Here is a 19,483-nt window from a genome sequence, read left to right as displayed (position 1 = left end):
GGCAGGTCTGCAGCACAGGGGGTGTGAAGCTGGGTGCTCCTTCCCTGTCGTGACCTGCAGGTCTGAGCTGGGCTCAGTCATGACTCCTCGGTGCAGAAGGGCTGGGCGCTCTACCTGGGCTGAACCTTAAAATCCCTGGGGGAGCTTTTAAGATGTACTGGCACGTAAACCCCACCCCACGCAAACGGCCAGGACCGGCACCTGCATTTCTGTTTAAAGCCGCTCCCGTGCTTCTGACCTGGGAGATGCAGAGAGCCAGTGGGTTAGGTGCCCACTCATCTACCTGCAGATCTCAGATGATGTCGCGACTAAATGTAAACCATCCACTGTCCATCCCACAGATTTTATGCTTCAGTGTGTGTTTTTTTTTTTTACTATACCAACTAAAACATTCTTCTTAGTCTTAGCTTTAGGCCTTAAAAAACTAGTTGCTTCAGTACTAATTTTATGTTAAATGTGCACTTGCTTGAAAAGGATTTGAAAACTTTTCACCTACAATGACATCATTTTGAATTGTTTCTATAATGACAATGAATAATAAAATCAATAATTGTATTTTAAAACAGGAAACTAGGTAGGAAAGTTGAAATCTGTATGTTAGTTCAATTGAAAACATTAAAAAGCAGTTTTAATGTGCCATTTGGTGGCACATCCATTTCTAACCCATTATGTGGCATGCATAATTTAAAAGCACTTCTCTTTTTTCCTGGTAGTTAAGAAATAAAAAACAGTGATCCTTTGCATGTAAGAATTCTTGTTTTCATGACCATATTTCTGAGAGTTTTGTGCATCTTCGGCTGATTTGCCAAAATGACTTTCAAAAGTCCAGTAGAGTGTAGGCAATGTTATAATTACAATCATTATTTCAATACCACATCCTCCCTCCCCACAAAAGGCATCATCTACTGCCAGATAAATGGAATTCAGGGGCTGGGAAGGTGTGAAATCAGAAAGAGATGCGTTGCTTTTGCACCTTCAGATCCATGGCTGAATTCCAGGACCTGGCAAGCTTTTCAGATCAGCAAGTCATTTGTTTAAACAACAAATTATATGTCACAACAGCACCTGAATACTGCAGGTGGCATCGATTTGTTTACTTCAAGAAATGAAATATAACAGGAGCATCTTCCAGATGACTACACCATCTGTATTTCTGTATTTCTTAGGGAAAAGCTAAAGCACTGTTCTCGTTGTGAATACTCGTGGTACCGCACTGCAATCATTTATGAAAACTAAAACCCCTGAAGGGTGATGGCTAAACACTGTGGTGGGAGCCTTGGCTGCCCAGGGCCCCAGCGGTACCTGGGAATGAGCGGATTGCACTCTCCAGGGTCCAGGGGGTTGATGTCACAATTCTCATAGTCAAAGGTTCCGTTCCATAAGTGCTTTGCCAGCTGAAAGGCTATTTTCCGTTGTGCTAACGTGACTTCTTTTCCGTGCCACACGTAAACTTCGCTCCCAAAATCAAACACCAGTACCTGGGGAAATGGCACAGAAGAACGTGTTAACTTCAAGGGCACGTTCTAGTTGAACCAGGGTCTTAGTGACCGTGAGTCCAACAGGCGATGATTCAAATGCTAATGGAGCATTCAGTACAAGCACAGAAAGACTTGGCCGGATGGTACTGCACAGCAGAGCCAGCCTCTGCCCTGTGGGGATGATTTCTGTCTTGTGGTCCTAAATGCCCAAGTTAATGCCCCTCCTCCAAACACTTCCGATTCCTAACAGCTATTCAAGCAGGTCTTCCTCCCTGCCCCCTCCCTTCCTTCCTCCTTTCCTCCTCTGTCATTCACTCACTCAGCTCATAAGGGCCGCTTCACGTGGCACAGAGGACCCTCAAGGGCAAAGACCATACTGTACTTATTAATGTATCTACAGTTGGGCTCACTAAGTATTTGGTGAATGAATACATGAACTCAGGGCTCCTATTTACATGCCTGTTGGTTTGTTCTATGCTTTCTTCCTAGAATAATTTCTTCCTTCATTTCCAGCAATCCCAATTCTACTTAACTGCAAACTAGCCTCAATTTCCCCTTCTCTTTAAAATCATTCCTGATTAGTTCTTTTTCTGTGACATGTTTTCTCTGTTTAAATTTGTCACACAATCAGTCTAGCTTTGGATTACATCCTTTCTCATTGTCTTCTACCCAACGAAATTTGAAGTCCTTCTGTGTCTTCCTCTTTTTTTCTCAACACTCAGAATACTTAGTGGTGGGCCTTCCCTGGCGGTCCAGTAGTTAGACTCCAGCTTCCACTGCCAGGGGCTCGGGTTCGATCCCTGGTCGGGGAACGAAGATCCCCGCGAGCTGAGCGGTGCAGCCAAAAAACAAAAAAAAAAACGTGGTGCTGGAAATATATGTAATTGTGTAAAAATAAATATGTGCTGGTGTGAGAGGAAAAATCAGCACACTACTTGGCAAACCCATACACTACAGATACACCTATTTTTCCTGAAACTGAAGGACTGAAAAATATTTAATGTTTATACAAAAATCAAGAGATGGGGCTAAGTCATATTTCCATCTGGCCTAAAACAGAAAAGCCTTCAATGACCCATGCCTCCTCTGAACAACATTGGGAATTCTGTATCAGCATCTAAGATAGCAGTAACGGTTTGAAATCACAAATCGGTAGCCTTTAAAAAGATGTTTCTGCATGTACACACTACTATATTTAAAACAGACAATCAACAAGGATCTACTGTAGAGTCCAGGGAACTCTGCTCAATAGTCTGTAATAACCTAAACGGGAGAAGAATTTGAAAAAGGATACATGTATATGTATAACTGAATCACTTTGCTGTACACCGGGAACTAAAAAAACACTGTAAATCAACTTTCTCCAATATAAGATAAAAGTTAAAAAAAAAAAAAAATGTCTGGTCTGCAGCAAGCACTGACCCTGGCTAGCGCCTGTCGCACTTACTACCTGTTTTAGCGGGCAGCCCGGGGCCAAGGGCTTTCCTGCTGGAGGGCGGACCACTCACTGTACCTCTCTTGACTGCAGAAGGGAGCACTTTGGAATCTTTCCCCAGTAGTCATCATCAGGAACGAGTTTGTCATCCATTAGTCGGTAAATGCAGTTGGTTTCTATTATGGCCGTTTCATAGAGCTCATCTTCCTTTGGGTCTCCAGCAGCTTTGGGGTAAGAACAGGAAGAGGACATTATGTTTCCCACTGGAGGGGGGCTGGTTTGGAAGAAGGAAGCAGGCGAGGAGGAAAGGTAGGCAAGGCTCATTCTCTGAGATGCAGTCAATGCTTACACTGGTAACTGGTTTGGCCACCCAGAAGCTTCCAGAAGTCTTTGGCTGCATGAGTGTGTGTGTTAATTCCTTCTTCGATAGTTTGGATATAAGTAGCTCTACAACCAAGTTCCCTCTTGGTCTGAATTAAACTTGCGAGTTCTGAGGCCTAAAAAGAGAGAGGAACGCAGTTACCTGGGCAGACAAGCCCACGGTCAGATGGAGGGGCAACGCTGAAATCAGAGCAGAGAGACAGCGTGTCTGAAAGGAAAACCTTGTGACCACAGGGTCCGGGGGCACTGGTGGTTGGGGACTGTCTAAAAGTCAAGAAAATATAACGAAAGGACTGGGGGTATCCATTCTTTACAGCAACACCTGTCCATCTTCAAATTCAAAAGATCATTTGTGAAGCTTTTTAAAAATACCCATCCCACTACTCAGCCACATAAAAGAAGAAAATAATGCCACTTGCAGCAACATGGATGCAACTAGAGATGATCATACTAAGTGAAGTAAGTCAGAAAAGGAAAACGAATACCATATGATATCACTTATACATGGAATCTAAAATATGGCACAAATGAACCTCTCTACAAAACAGAAATTAACTCACAGACGTAGAGCACAGACTTGTGGTTGCCAAGGGGGAGGGATGGAGTGGGAGTGTGGGATGAGCAGATGCAAACTAGTATCTATAGGATGGATCACCAACAAGGTCCTACTGTAGAGAACAGGGAACTATATTCACTATCCTGTGATAAACCATCATGGAAAAGAATATGAAAAGAATATATATATATATGTATAACTGAATCACCTTGCTGTACAGCAGATATTAACATTGTAAATCAACTCCAATTAGAAAGGAAGGAAGAAAGGGAAGGAAGGAAGGAAAATAAAATACCCACCCCCTGGTCTTTTCCCACTAAAGTCTCATTCAATAGACTCAACAGATCCATAGCAGAACTTCCTAGACACCTACGATAAACAACTTGGAAGTGATGGGCCAGTTCTTTTTCTCCACAGAAGGAAGGATGAACCAGAACTTTCAACCTGGAGGCACAGGTCAGATTCCTTTTAAAACATCCCCCTTAAGCACTTACCAGGAGCTCGTTTCAGAGACCTTCTGGACAATAAACGCGCCTGTCCCCTCTCGCTTGAATGCAACATTGGACGTTTGAGAAGCTTTCCAGGGATCTGGCCACTGGAAGAACATCCTCCCTGTGTCTACAGGGGATGCAAAACGAGACCACTTCCGTTCCTCAGATACCGACCTTCGCCTTCTCTATGACGTTGGCGAACTCTCCGACCCACAGGAAGCAGTGGTGTGGGGAGAGCAGGAGGAAGCAGTCCCCGCTGTTGAGGGAAGAAGCGCGAGGTTCCACCAGCCGCGTCTGCACGTGTCTTCTTCCTGAGCACGAGGCGGAGGGTCACCGTCTCCCCAGAGAGGAGTGCTGTCCCGCAGTCCCGGCAGGACCGCCCGGGAAGCACCCCGCGTCCGGAGCATCCCTGCCCCCGACTTCCCATCCCCAACAGCCTCATCTGCTCACGTGGGTTCCCATGACCCAGGGCACTTAGAGTCATAGACTTGGGCGCATCAGTAAGCGCTACCACGCGGGCGTAATGTTTCCCACCTGGTGGGATTTTGTGAGGCTGATGTGAGACGAGGTGGCACCCAGTGGGCTCTCCAAAAGCATGCGTTCCCTTCTCCCTTTGGGCAAGTAGGGGGAAGTCAGGCCTCCCGAGGTTACCAGACTAAAATCCCTGGTCGTGTGTCATTCTCTGCCGCTCTAAATACCTTTAATCTGTAACAGCATCAGCTTTTTGTAGGGCACCGCGCTGTTGTTGGAATTCTGTTCCATCAGGTTGACGCTCCGCAGGCTGACGTTGCTGAAGTTTTCTTTGCTGGCTAATCCTGCCAGGGTGACTTCTGAGAAGTTGGAGTTGGCGGACACTGGGAGGGTCAAAGGAGGAAACACAGTGCAGGGGGAGCAAGTCATTCAGGAGAAATGACAGTGTTTACACTCAGCAATCATGCATAAGTGACTCACTCCTGATGGGGAAAACACACTCCAGTCTGATTAACTATGCAGTGAAGCCTTGTGTTAGGAGTTAAACATAGGATTGAAAGTGTAAATGCTTGCTGAAAAGTGTCACCCTGGCCATGCAGAGAGACAAGAATTGAATGGCACTGTGGACCAGCCACATCAGTATAAAATCAGGAGCTGGACTCATGTGCTGCAATTCCACTAAAGCTGTTATAATTCCTAACAGTGTTAGATGTTGAAAACGCATTCCTAAGGGAGACTGTTAGACATCTTCCATCCAAAGTCTTTATATGCAGAAAAGCAGGCACCTCATAATGCATGGTTTAGTTCTCATCTTTCTCTGGAGGCTAAGTGAACAACTACATGATCTCTTGAGATCGCTTGCTCTCAGATTTAAGATTGTAACAAAAGGCTGGATTTTCAGTGTGGACCAACAAATGTATATGTGTCCCCAAAAAGTGGAGGTACAGTTAAAGTACATAAAACTTGTGCCAATAAACCTTTATTTCTCTAGCTCATTCTTTAAAAAACTATGCATATGCTAGAGAGAAACTCAGAAAATTATTTTGCTGGGATGAGGTTCTAACACTGAAGAAATATAACACTACCTGACAACTCGTATGGCGTAGAGATTTTGTAATATCTTAATTAGTAAACCAGTTATTATGGAAAGACTCAACCACTTCATCCAAAGGCTATTTCTAAAAAAAAACTTTAGTAAGTAGGTTTATGAGTGCTATAGGAAAATAAAAATTACAGCAAGGATCTTCAGAATAACAGGACTATGCACGCCAGTAGCTCCACTGGGAAAACCACTCTTGGAGAACTGGGGAGCCCCACATGACCGGGCAGATAAAAGCCGACGGCTTAGCCTGAAGTGGGATGAAAACCTCGGGCCTGCTCCCACGCTCCATTCACTGCCCCATCCCAACTCTCCCGACTCCCCGCAGCCCACATCCCAGCTCCAAGGAGCCCGAGGGTCCTGCCCAAAACAATGTGAAAAGCACCGGTTTCTGCATTAATAATGTTAAAATCTCGGATTAGGCAAAACAGAAATTTGGGACACTTGCCCATGAGAGATCGAATCATTTGCTCTAGAATAAGATCAAGTGAAGAATCGCTGTGTTTGGAAATGGGTTGAATTGCAAAGCCCAGCAACCTCCCTTTCCTCCAGCCTCTTGAAAGAAAACAACAAAACAGGATAATTTGATGTAAGTGAATAGATGGGCCACACTACAAGCCTTTCAGTTCCAAGCAGAGTTCCTGCAGGTGTGCACGTGTGTGTGCAGACTTGCTCCTTGCACGAGTGTCTCTGAGCACTGTCACTGGCCTTTGCAAGGCAGGAAAAGGAGAGGACAGTCACCTGCTCACCGGTCCCCGAGCACACAGCTGGGGAGGGTCCTGATACTCACTCTTTTCTACTTTCATACGCTTTGATTCCATGAAGGCCACGTTCAGTCTCTGCTCCGTGTACCCCTGGAGGAGATCCTCCCTTGCTGCCAGCATCTTCAGGGGGTTTTTGGAAGCCTGAACGCGGCGCTTGGGCCTCACCGCACGCTTGTGCTCAGCCACAGAGGACGTCAACCTAAGAGGCAGAACAGAGCTGCTGTGGCCGGGGCTGCAGTGTCACCCACGCCTGGTGGCTCGCGTGGGTCTGAGCTGAAGCAGCGGGCGCCACGAGTTTAGTTCTTGACTTCATTATAATCGTGTTACAGTTCCTCCCCTCCCATCACCCCTCCACTGAGGATCTCGGAGGTGGGAGACTGAAGCCCATTTAGTTCCGGATGCCAGCCCACGCCTGGAGCCCCGCTCTCACCATGCCCCGTGGTCTCCGGCTGGAGGAGCGGCCAGTGCCTCTGGGGCAGCCCATCCCCCCTCCTGGACAGCCCTGAAGGGTGCGGTCCTTCCCTCTCATCGCGCCCACAACACGCTGATCACTACTTCTGCCGGAATAGGACCACTTCTCCTTCGGGCTCCAGCAAGCCCTCCGCGGACGGACAGCCAGCCACTGCTGCTTGATTTAACCCTCTCTCCACCAGACTCAGCTTTCTCTCCATGCAAGTTTTCCAGTTCCCTCCCCAAGTTCCCCATCACGAGCCTCCTCTCGACCCACTGCCCCCCTCTGGAAAATAAGCACTATTTTGAAAAATATATTGAAATAAGAGAGGCCCACAAAACCAACTGTGACCCCACACACACACACACTCAGCTCTCTGGGGTAGAAGACCAGACACAGGGAGAGGGGTGGACCCAGTCACGTGGTTTCCCAGCAGACTCGGCTGCTTTTAATGTCTTAAGTGCATGGATCTCTGTACCTGGAGGTCCTCTTCCATACATAACATTGTCGCATGTGTGTGTGTGCGTGTGTGTGTGTGTGTAAACATACATATCGATGTTTAAATTTCATATAACCAAGTAAACAATGACATTTGGGTGAGGAGAAGATTGAGCAGTGGTTCACTACCAATGTATGCAAATACCCCAAATATTACTTAGAGGTGGGGAATGGCAAATTGTTCATTTTCTTAACGTAGCAAATTGAACAAAACTGAACACATTGAAAAATGCAAAATAGGTATCAGGAGCAGCTTAAGGAAACATTTATGATAACCACGCAGACTTCCGGAAGAGACGGGCACTCTGAAAACTTTGTGGGCAACAGATAAACGTGGTGGACGGCCGTGGGGTTATTAGCTCACCCAGCACATTCTCCCTGCTTCTCGAGAGTAAGAGCTCCTTGGCTTTCCTTTGGGGGAACCATCTCCCTCCATGCCCTGTCCCCTACCCTGGCTCCCGAGGGGGCTCCAAAGACCACCCCCTGCTGGCCAATCGGCATCTTCCATCCCCTTGGCCACAATGATGGCCGTAGGGCTGGATGCAAACCCAAGAAAATCAAGCCTGGAACGTCTTCTGGGAAGGCTGGGCAGGTCAGCTGCCTGTGCTGGCGGTGGCCAACGAGATAGGATATAAATCCGGAGTGAGGGGTGACCATCTACCACGTGGTGACAGCCTGACTGAGAGGAAAGCCAGCCTAAAGGAACCAGGTGCGAGACCCCTCATTCTGAGCCCCCGGAACCTGAGTTCATGCCTGCGCTTTTCAAGGAGGGAACCTGTAAATCCCTCCACGCCTCTCTTCTGCTGAAGCCAGTTGGACTTGCCTTTCTTTGTGGCAATCACAACCAAGGGAATCCTAACACCATGAACACTCTTCTTTGGTGGTTTAGTCACGTTCCTGCATGAAGAGGGACCCTGAAACATCACTGAGAAAACCCTCAGATCTGTTGGTTTATCAATGATTGCAAATTAAGTAACATGTTTCATTGATTTTCTAGTTAGCTGTATTCATTAGAGCCCAGGTGATCCAGTTTTCAAAGTTGAGTAAGAATTTGACATGTCAAATGAAGAAAGGCATAGAAATTTCTGCTAACCAGTGTTCATAAAGTCTGCAAAACAATATTCGAGTGACGTGAAAAACACAGTCACTTTATTTTTATGGACCAGGCATGTGGTGTGGATGCAAGGCTTTCTGCCAGAGGGGACGTCTGTCCTGGGTACGCAAGCTCTATCTAGCCCAGTGTCTGGTTCTAGAGAATAGTGATTTTGAGATGGGCTGGGACCTGAGACCCTTTGCTGCAGGGCTTTGCACCTGGACACATGTCTCCTCAAGCAACAAAATACAAAAAATGATTAGGGACTAAAAATAACTGTGCATGTGCAATTGGGCCAAATTATGGACAAAGGATACAAAAAGACCAAAAAACCCAACTGCCATTTCTGAAGAGCTGGAAGCAAAAACAGGGTGTTGGGAGCCAAAGCAGGGCACTGTGCATGCCCCCTGCACACACCACCACCAAAGGGGTGGGCAGACCTAAGCCACGCCTCCAGCCCCACCCCTGGACCCGCCCCTGCCCTCTCCCCATATAAGGAAGCAGCTCACCCCCCTCGGGGAGCGAGCAAGGGAACCTGTTATTTGTTCTTTCTCCCCCTTGCTGTGGCAGGGGCCCCAATAAAGCCCTGCCTGAGTTTCCTGTCTGGCCTCATCAATTTCTATTGATTAGGGAAGGCCAAGAACCCTGGTTGGTGTCAGTCTGGCTGTAATTAAGTTCTATCGCAGAAGGAGGTAACAGTGAGAGAAGATTCTCGAGGACGTGCTGTGTGGAGACCAGTGAAGGAATCCGTTCTCCAGGGGTGACAGATGGGAAAGGAGATAACTCACTTGGGGGCATATGGATCGAAAATGACGTCAAAGTCCTCGTCCAGCTCCACGGGGCTTCTCGGCAGAGCGGAATCCATGCTGCGGTAGAACCTGGCAAAGGTTTCCTCATCGTCCGGCTTCATCACCTCCTTCACGGACTTCCCGGTGACGGTGAGGACCGTTTCCTGCATCCCACCAACTACGGACAAACAAGCAAATCAATGACCTGAGATTTGTGTACAAACGTGACTCCAACTCCGCTTCACTGAGTCTTAAACATGATTTTTTTCCCGCTAAGGTCCAGGGGTGGAGCAGACAGGACAGGGATGTCCAGGGTTCTGTAGATGCTTCCGGGGTATCAGCTGGCTTCTCAGGAGAGGACGTCCCGTCTGCACGGAGCTTGCACTGGGAGCGCTGGGAGCGCTGGAGGCTCAAGCTCACCGGGAGTTTCTGAACCTGCTGTTTGCGCTTTTGGAGGCAGCGCTAGCTCAGCCTCGTTCTAGCTCAGGGTTTGGTGAAACCTTGTCCTGCAAAGGGTCACGTAGTAGATATTTGGGGCTTTGCATGGGAGTCTGTGTGACCCGTGTTGCCCCTTACATGACCCTGCTGCTCTAGTACAAAAGCAACTATTACCAATATGCTAAGGAATGGGCACGACTGGGTTCCAATAAAACTTTATTTACAAAAAGAGGAGGTGAGCTGGATTAGCTTGCCGACCCCTGGGCTAGATCACCATTACATACAGGTGATCAACTCTGACTTGTTTGCATTCTTTGCCTTGCCAGCTTTGTTATTATATTATACTTTAATATTTCTGGTTTCAGGTGGTTTTGTCTGTATTATTTTCAACCTATAGGGGTCACTGTCAATAGCAGGGAATCCAGGGCTTAGTATTTGATAAATTGCAAGCACTGGACATTTTTATTAAGAGATGAGCCTATTTCTGCATGTTATTCTTTTATTATCTATACTTCATGGACTTTTGTATTGAAATCTTTATTTATTCACTAGAATTTCTTTTAGAAGTCATTTGTGATTATAATAGCAGCTGCTACCTTATTGGAAATTGACATATACAACTGAAAGTTCATCAGGCCCAAGTTCACGTTGATTTCGTGTAATGATTTGCTTTCAGGGTTAAAGGCAAAATTACCGAGTCTACAATCCTGATTGGATGACATCCCAAGGGTTTATTTACTTCTTTTTCATAAATTGATTGATTGATTGATTTTATTTTTGGCTGCGTTGGGTCTTCGTTGCTGCGCACGGGCTTTCTCTAGCTGCAGAGAGTGGGGGCTACTCTTCGTTGCTGTGCGCGGGCTTCTTATTGCGGTGGCTCTAGGCACACAGGCTTCAGTAGTTGTGGCGCACGGGCTTAGTTGCTCCGCAGCATGTGGGATCTTCCTGGACCAGGGCTCAAACCCATGTCCCCTGCATCGGCAGGCGGATTCTTAACCACTGCGCCAACAGGGAAGTCCATCCCAAGGGTTTAGATCCAGGAACAAATGTGTTATTGGGGGCTCCCTACTGAGTTCATTATTTACCAAGTGAATCAGAGTTTGGTAATCTAATCAATGTTGACCAATAACTTCATTTCTTAAAACATAACAACAAAGATAACACTTACAGTACGAACTGGTGAAGTCATAATAGAAGACAATTTAGCTGAGGAGAAAAAGCAATCCCAGTTGGGATTTAGAGATGCTGGGAGCAGGTCAGGTGTTTCTAGGCTTCCCGAGCTACCCACTGAAACCTGCGTCACACTGGCTACAAGCACACGAACCCAAGCTTCCCTCTGGCTCCTGGGGTGTACCTTTGTTATTCAGCCTTCTTAGAAAGGTTTCCAGCCTGTCCAACTTGAGGTCTGATTCTAACTGCATGTCTGGTCTGGCTTCGATATCTGGGCAAGTAGAAAACACAGGTGAGAGAAGCACGGAGGGCTCTTCTGATCACAAACCTCTTGGCACATTGGGTGCCTGGTGACTCACCTTCCAGGGGTCTGGAAACTGGCGTGGTACCCCTCGTTTTACTGCAGATAGGGGACGCTACTGGGGTGATGGCAGTGGGGGACGCCAGACCTGCAGAACAGACAAAGGAGGTATTGAGCATCTCAGGAAACTTCCGGAAGTTCCCAGGACCCTGAGGGATGGCCCTGAGTCCCAACGGAGATCTAACAATTTACAGAATTTACACACACGCATGGGACACACACATGTGCCTGGGACCATGCCCACACGTGTAGGACACCTGCCAATGGAGACAGGGTTTTATTGTTTCTAAGGCCTGCGGCGGCTGTCAGGCTGCCATTCCATACTGAACCACGAAGACACGAAGGCAATCAGAATGTCCTCGAACAGATGAAACGGTGACGTCTGGAGGCTTTGGGGGCAGTGGAGGTAGCTGAAGAGAAAGTATACAGTCGTCCTTTGGTATATCCACAAGGGATTGGTTCCAGGACCCCCTGTGGGTACCAAAATCCACAGGTGCTCAAGTCCCTTATACAAAATGGCACATTTGCATACAACCTATGTACATCCTCCCGGAGACTCTAGATCATCTCTGGATGCCCCATTATACCTAAGACAATGTAAATGCTATGTAAAGAGCTGTAGTGGCAAATTCCAGTTTTGCTTTTGGGAATTCTCTGGAATTAAAATTTCTTTTTGATCACGGTTGGTTGAATTTGTGGCTGCGGAACGCGAGGATGCGGAGGGCCGGTTGTTTCTGCACCATCTCTGCAGAGGACGGGGAGACCGGGCCTGTCACGCTGGCCGGGAAGTGCCCCGGAGTGTCCCTCCCAGCTGAGGGGACACGGGGACAGTCTGGCCTTTGGGGACGTCACTCAGAGTGTGGTCCTATTAGGCAATAATGCAGAGGGTGCTAAGCTTTGTAAGAAAGACACAAGAGGAGCCATTTGTACTGATCTGCGACTGTTGGAGGGTCGTACCCATGTCCGGTGTGGCTGGGACACTGGCCCCTTGTGCTGTTGCGGCACGCCCTGCTGCCTGTTCAGGCCGCAGCGCTGAGCTCCCAGAGGTGGACCAGCTCCTTCCTGGGGAGATTTAGGGTTCGTCCATAGTGGGGGAGGGCACACAGATTTAAATTTCACCATGTTAAAACAAAGCATTCCCCACACCTCTTTTCAGTGAATTCTGCAGGCAATAACCAGTCACCTACTCTCTTCAGGAACATTTCACATCTCTCTTATTCAAAGGTGCACTGTGAGTACCTTACTTCCAGGAGAATTCTAGAATACCACAGAAATCTGTGGCATACTCCCTGTTATGTAGCATCTAGGAATAAGAAAAAGGGAGACAGTCCTAGCGAGCCTGGGGAGAAGAGAGTGTTCTGGGGTGAGAGAATGAAAATCAGGGTACGGCATGCCTCTTGGCAACTCGCAGGTACACAGTAACCCGAGGAGATGGGAAATCTTGGTGGCTGCAGCGTGAGGACTCCTTCATTCTTTGGCAAATGTAAGACATTGGACGCCCTATCTGCAAATCCGAAAGAGCGGTGACTGAGTGAAACACATCACTGTGTAGGTGGTAACAAATATTAGAAAAACAGGGTGCAGTTTTTCCATTAGATTGAAAGTACAAGAAAATTATTTCCTGAGCAAAGTCATATCGCACCCGTTACATAAAGATCCCTGATTTATTCAGAAACACGTGAAAGTGAACTAACTCATCCACTAAGGGAGAGGAACATCTCTGACTTTACTCTCCAAACCTGCCTAAGAGCAAAGCTACTTCCTCTGACATTCCTGTGGACAAGGGCAGTGGTATCTGGTAGTAAGGGCCCGACTTCAAATAAATTACCATCTTCTCAGATGGAAGAGGAAAGAGGAAACCAAAGTGAAAAGTCATCAGGAGAAAAGCCTGGGCTAGACGCAGGCAGGTCTGAGCTCCGGTTCAAGTTCTAAGCTCGAGTTCTTCTTAACCAGTGTGGGCCTTAACCTGCTTTTGTTAACATAGGGATGGGGGTCATGTAAAGTATACGGAACGTATTCAAATGCCACCTCATTCTGAGAGCAAATTATCTTCTGTTATCCTTGACAATTCCAAGAAAAGTTAAGAATAAATTTGTGACAAAGGATTTTTCCACCAAGATTTGGGTTCATCTCAGTTCAGGGCTTTTCCCTCCCTCCTTCCCTTCCTTTCTCCCTCCCTCCCTGCCTCCCTCCTTTCCTTCCTTTCTCCCTCCCTCCCTGCCTCCCTCCTTTCCTTCTGCAAATATTTATCATGAGCCTCCAATGAGCTAGGCCCTGTCTTTGAGTGAGGATCCTGAAAGGTTCTGAGGAAAGTGAACTGCAAACCTAGAAAGCAGACACCAATGTAAGTTAACTCTACCTGAATGTGAAAACCTTTATCACTAAGTTAAGAAATCTGCTTAAACCACAGCTTAGAAAATGAAGGTACGTGCATGTAGGTGAACAAGGACCCTAGATTTTAACGGTTTCCTACAGGATGTGGAGCCCCCCAGCTCTCTGGTGACTCCTAACCACGTGATTCATCACTTTCATAAATCTTTGGATTCCCTGCTGCAAATGAGTTCCAAGAGCGCAGCTGCAGGGAAACTGCCCATCTGCAGGGAAATCTCACTCCCCTGTGGAAATGGATCCGTCCTTTGGACAGCTATTAAAACATTGCTGGAAATGGGGCTTCCGAAGCCAGGGAACTCTGGTTTGATGGAAAGAGACCTGGGAATTACCCTAAAAGGGCGAAGACACAAACTCCTCCTCCATTGAGAAAGGCTCATTTGGGTGAACCGACTGCCAGATGGCAAGAAAATGGACATAATTTCAAAGCAAGGACAGGAAAGGACTAAGGTCTGTTAGCAGATTTGCAAAGTCGCTTTGGAAACCTGGGCTCCACCTGCAAATGGCTGTTTTGAAATGTGACTAATTGCATTATGTGTCTGATGTCAAAGAGGACGGTGTCGTAGGAAAAGGCTTTCGGTAGGACTGTCTCACAAAACCTACCCAGAAAACGTGTGCACAATTTCAGTGAGCGTGAAAGCCAGAGCAGACTGCGGCCCCATTGTTTACACTGAGCCCTCCCCGGCCACGCCCCCTCCGTGGGCGGGGCGACGGAGCGCGCACCCGCATCCTGACCTCGCTTCACCATCCTGCCGGCCACGGTAAACTGGGTGGAGTCGTTGGCTGCCCCTCGGCCCCTGGTCTTCCAGGCGTCCTCTCTCACGGTGATGAGATGCTTCCTCTCTTCAATCGTCATCTGGCTCTCTCGACTTTCTGTGACCCGCTGTTTACGGAGTGTACCCAGAAGGAAACAGGAGAGCAAATCACAGAGACAGAAGCGTTAGCGCGCAGCCCCCCGTGAGCTGAAAAGCAGGCAGAGAGCAGCCGTGTATCGTCCCCACACGTCCACAGCTGTTCTCGCTGAGACAGGCTCGGCTTCCCTATTTCCAGCTTGGGTTAGAGATCACCACCACCAACGCGGGGACTGTAGGTTAGAACTTAGTTTTTCACTTATTTGTTTGCAACACTGGAATATCAAAATGATACTCTGTAAAAAGAAACAAAAATAGACTGTCTTCCTGCCATGAATTTTACGGGGTTTTAAAGTTGCTCTGTTTTACTTATCTAATTAAACTCAGTTGACTAGGACTCTTTATCCATTACACTCACAAAGCGCACGGTGCGTCTAGAAAATCTTACCCTCTTAAGTTCACGAGGAACATGGTCAATCATAAAGGAAGGAAAGCTGATTAGGGAAGGATGTGCGATCAGAAGGCTTTCTGGAACTCGCGTGCTTTTTCCTAGAGCAACTATGTTACATGGGCAGTTAGGCAACCAGGTCAAGCCCATAAAAGTGACTTTTAAGTCACAGAATAACTGACACTGGGGCTGAGTTGTGCTATAGAGATAACCTACATACATAATAACAGTTCTACCTAAAAAAGGCATTCAAATGCTTGTAATTGGGGTTCTGGAGATAGGTGCCTCTTCAATTTCTAAGCCATTGGTGACACTCATTTGGCCTAAAAGGCAGAAGCTGGAGGTGGGGGGTGACTTGAGGGAGACCAGGAAAGGAGGGGGATGGGCAGGAAGGAGGCCGAGGACGGGGCTCAAGGCGCCGAGGACCAGTGCAGAGGAAGGGTCGCGGCCGGGAGAGTGGATGACCATGACCACAGCAGGCTGACACCGGGGTGGGACGTGCTGGAATGCTGGCCAGAGAAAGTCTCCTTTCTCTCCTCCTTCACCTGTCCCTCCTTTCACTACAAAATCCCCCTGGGTATGGGGGTGGGGCGCACAGGGGGAGAAGCAGTGGCGAGGGCAGGAGCCCTGGAAGCTAGTGCCGAGGAAAGAAAAGCATCGTCCCCAGAACAGAAAGAGCTTCTATCTCCAGGCCCTTCCTATTCATGAGTGGTGAGATGACCCTAATTCCAAGTAATTCTCTGAATCACAGGCCCTTATAAACTATGCGGTGGACTTGCTAGTAAAACCTCATCAAAATTCAAAAAAGAGGATAAGTTTTCTTGGAAGATGAAGTTTCAGGAGTGAATTTTAATCAATAGGACACTAGCCTTAAAATATTTTAAAAAACATATAAAGTGCCAAGAAAGTTTTCTTCTCTGAAGATCCAGACATCACCAGTGCTATGGTGAACTCAGCAAAATCTCCAGAGTCCTGGCGCACGGGAAGTGTGGTTAATGACTCAGAAAAATGGTATCCCCAGGTCAACAATTCCACTTCCCAAGGCACTTGGATTCTCCTGCAGCTCCAGGGAGAACGTGATGGACGTAAGCCCTGGGATGATACAGGTGTCCCCGGATTCAAGGTGTCCGGTTGTTTGCCAGATCTACGTTAAGGAGCACGCTTTTCACCCACCTCTAAACGATGTTATTAAACATAAACGTTTTTGCTTCTCTACAAGTTTCACCTTAACTTTGCCACTTAGTAGGGTTGGTCTAGAGGCCCCTGATTCCCCTTATCTGACTTTAAATGGTTCTATAATGCAGTAAGATATATATAATGTGTATATATTTATCTTATATATATGTATATATATCTTATATATATATCATATGCATGTGTTATATGTATAAATATACAGTTTATTTATTCCCTTTAGAAATTAACAGAATGTATCACAAGTTGCTATTAAATTTTAGAACTCAAAATATGAAAAACAGGCAAGATAGACATCTTCGTCCATGTACTTTTTTTTTTTTAGCTTAAAACTTCATGATTGTCTTGTCTTGCTTTTCCCTTCGAAGGTTTTCTTTCCTCATTTAGAGAAGGTCATAATACATAGTATAGTAAGCACTGTGTCATTGTTCAGGTTTTCCTAGGTTTAGCTGATGATATTTAGGATTGACTGGGAGAGTAAGGGAGTTGGGGCATAATATGAATAGAAGCCCTACCCAATCTATCTTTTACTCTTTCAAATATAGATCTCATGAATGTGATGCAGAAAGATGAGGAGAGGGAGGGAGGGAATGAGAGAGAGAGAGAAGGAGAAAAGAAGAAGGAGAGGAAGGAGAAGGGGAGGGGGAGGAGGAGGAGGAGGGGAGGAGAAGGTAGTGAAACAGTTGGGAAGAAAGGAGGGTGTTAGGGATGGACAGAGACTCAGTAGGACACAGCTAGAAAGTGTGCAAAGGGTTAAGCTGCAAGAATGTTTTCAGGTTACCATACTGCTACTGATGGGTTTGCCTCTGTACACCTGAGAAATCACAGTGCAAATCTCGCTAAGTGTTTCAGACACAGGAGGTGATACACGAGAGAGAACTAACGTGTGACTAGGATTAGTGCAGATCTCAGGGTAAAATTCTTCTACAAGTGGAGAGCTTCATAGATAGAAAATACTGTGATCTGACTTTTAAGTTTTTATCTTATTCACCTCTAGTGAAACTACATCACAGGAAGAAATCACAGAATCATGTGTTAAGAGGAATAAGGTACAGTGACAAACCATCACTTCTCAGTTTTCAAAAATGCTATCACCATTTCGGATCCTGTGCACTGTTAAGGAAATTTAGCTCTGCATCTCTTTAAGTGATTTCCATCCATCATCAGTGCCCAGAGCCTCACGTGGCCTGAACAAAACATGGGAAAAGATCTCAACTAGGTTTGGACCTCAAAGTGACTATAATCTGACCTTGTCACCCTTTCCCAGCAACTAAGATGAAAGGAAGGGAACAAGGAAAATCTTATTCTGATACAGCCCTGAGGCATGTGAGGAAGAAGAAAACGTGGGTTGAAGCCTGACAAGAGACAAATAGTCCATTTAGACAGAGCTTGTATACTGTTTCAGTGCTCTGTTTCCCTCTCTGAGCCCCTGCATTGTTGAATATTTATACCAGGACTGCTGGAGGAAAGGATCTCCAGGAACACTGAGGAGCTAGTGCCCCATCACTGGTAGGTAAAACATTCATCTGGGAAAATTGTCCAGAAGTAAAAATACAGGATTTTTTTTTTTTTTTTTTGCGGTACGCGGGCCTCTCACTGTTGTGGCCTCTCCCGTTGCAGAGCACAGGATCCGGACGCGCAGGCTTAGCAGCCATGGCTCAGGGGCCCAGCCGCTCCGCGGCATGTGGGATCTTCCCGGACTGGGGCGCGAACCCATGTCCCCTGCATCGGCAGGCGGACTCTCAACCACTGCGCCACCAGGGAAGCCCAATACAGGATTTTTAGGTCATTTTAATTTTGAAGTGATAAGACAGAGATTGCTTCTGGTAAATGTTATTTTTTTTTAAACTTAAAAATATATGGAGAGACAGTCCATGTTCATGGATGGGGAGATGCCATCCTGTCAAGATGTCAGTTCTTTCCAACTTGATTTATAGATTTGGTACGATTCTAATCAAAATCCCAGCAAGTTATTTTGTGAATATCGATGAACAGACAAGTGTATATGGAGGAGCAAAAGACCCAGATTAGCCAACACGATATTGAAGGGGAAGAAAAAAGCCAGAAGACTGACACTCCCCAACTTCAAGACTTACTGTAAAGCTACTGCAAAAGTACCACTACTACCAAGACAGTGTGGTACTAGTGAAAAAACACACAAATAGATCAATAGAACAGAGTAGAGAGCCCAGAAATATACCCACACAAATATGCTCAACTAATCTTTGAAAGAAGCAAAGGTAATACACTGGAGAAAAGACAGTCTTTTCATAGTCTTTTCAACAAATGACTGGACATCCACATGCAAAAAAAAAGAATCTAGACACAGGTTTTGTACCCTTCACAAAAATTAACTCAAAATGGCTCATAGACCTAAATGTAAAATGCAAAACTATAAAATTTGTAGATCACATAGAAAAAAATCTAGATGACCTTGGGTTCAGTGATGACTTTTTAGATACAACACTAAATGCATGATCCATGGAAGAAATAGCTAACAAGCTGGACTTCATTGAAATTAAAAATTTTTTCTCTGTGAAAGACACTGTCAAGGGAATGAGAAGACAAGCCACACACTGGGAGAAAATATTTGCAAAAGACATATCTGATAAAGAACTGCTATCCAAAATATACAAAGAACTCTCAAAACTCAACAAGAAGAAAACCACCAATTTAAAAATGGGCAAATGATCTGAACAGACACTTCACCAAAGAAGACGTACAGATGAAAAGATGTTCAATATCCTATGTCATCAGGAAAATGCTAATTAAAACAACAAGATACTTCTACACACTTATTAGAATGGCCAAAATCCAAACCACTGACACCACCAAATGCTGGCGAGGATGTGGAGCAACAGGAACTCTCATCCATTGCTGGTGGGAATGCAAAATGGTCCAGCCACTTTGGAAGACAGTTTAGCAGTTTCTTACAAAACTAAACATACTCTTACCATAAGATCCAGCAATCATACTCTTTGATATCCAAATGAGTTGAAAACTTATGTCCACACAAAAACCTGCAATGGATGTTTATAGCAGTTTAATTCACAATTGCCAAAACTTGGAAGCAACCAAGATGACCTTCAGTAAGCAAATGGATAAATAAACTGGTCCATCCAGACAAG

At 46.2% G+C, this 19,483-nt stretch overlaps 1 protein-coding gene across 9 annotated transcripts in view; it reads right to left on the bottom strand.

Annotated features, from left to right (window-relative positions):
• The window catches only part of SVIL (supervillin), a 241,506-nt gene that overhangs the window by 23,309 nt on the left and 198,714 nt on the right, over positions 1-19,483 (bottom strand). For all 9 annotated transcript variants that reach the window (XM_081228434.1, XM_081228436.1, XM_081228438.1 and 6 more), the window contains 10 exons: positions 14,598-14,745; positions 11,473-11,562; positions 11,298-11,384; positions 9,506-9,683; positions 6,702-6,874; positions 5,040-5,195; positions 4,516-4,652; positions 3,263-3,410; positions 2,992-3,137; positions 1,303-1,478 (listed from right to left, as the gene is read on the bottom strand). In XM_081228434.1, the coding sequence (XP_081084560.1) occupies positions 1,303-1,478; positions 2,992-3,137; positions 3,263-3,410; positions 4,516-4,652; positions 5,040-5,195; positions 6,702-6,874; positions 9,506-9,683; positions 11,298-11,384; positions 11,473-11,562; positions 14,598-14,745 (1,439 nt within the window). The remainder of the gene's footprint in view (positions 1-1,302; positions 1,479-2,991; positions 3,138-3,262; positions 3,411-4,515; positions 4,653-5,039; positions 5,196-6,701; positions 6,875-9,505; positions 9,684-11,297; positions 11,385-11,472; positions 11,563-14,597; positions 14,746-19,483) is intronic.

This window comes from Mesoplodon bidens (assembly GCF_964165515.1).
Source record: "Mesoplodon bidens genome assembly, chromosome: 3".
NCBI lineage: Eukaryota > Metazoa > Chordata > Mammalia > Artiodactyla > Ziphiidae > Mesoplodon > Mesoplodon bidens.
Note: the sequence above shows the minus strand (reverse complement) of the source record. Positions and strands in the feature narration are given on the sequence as shown.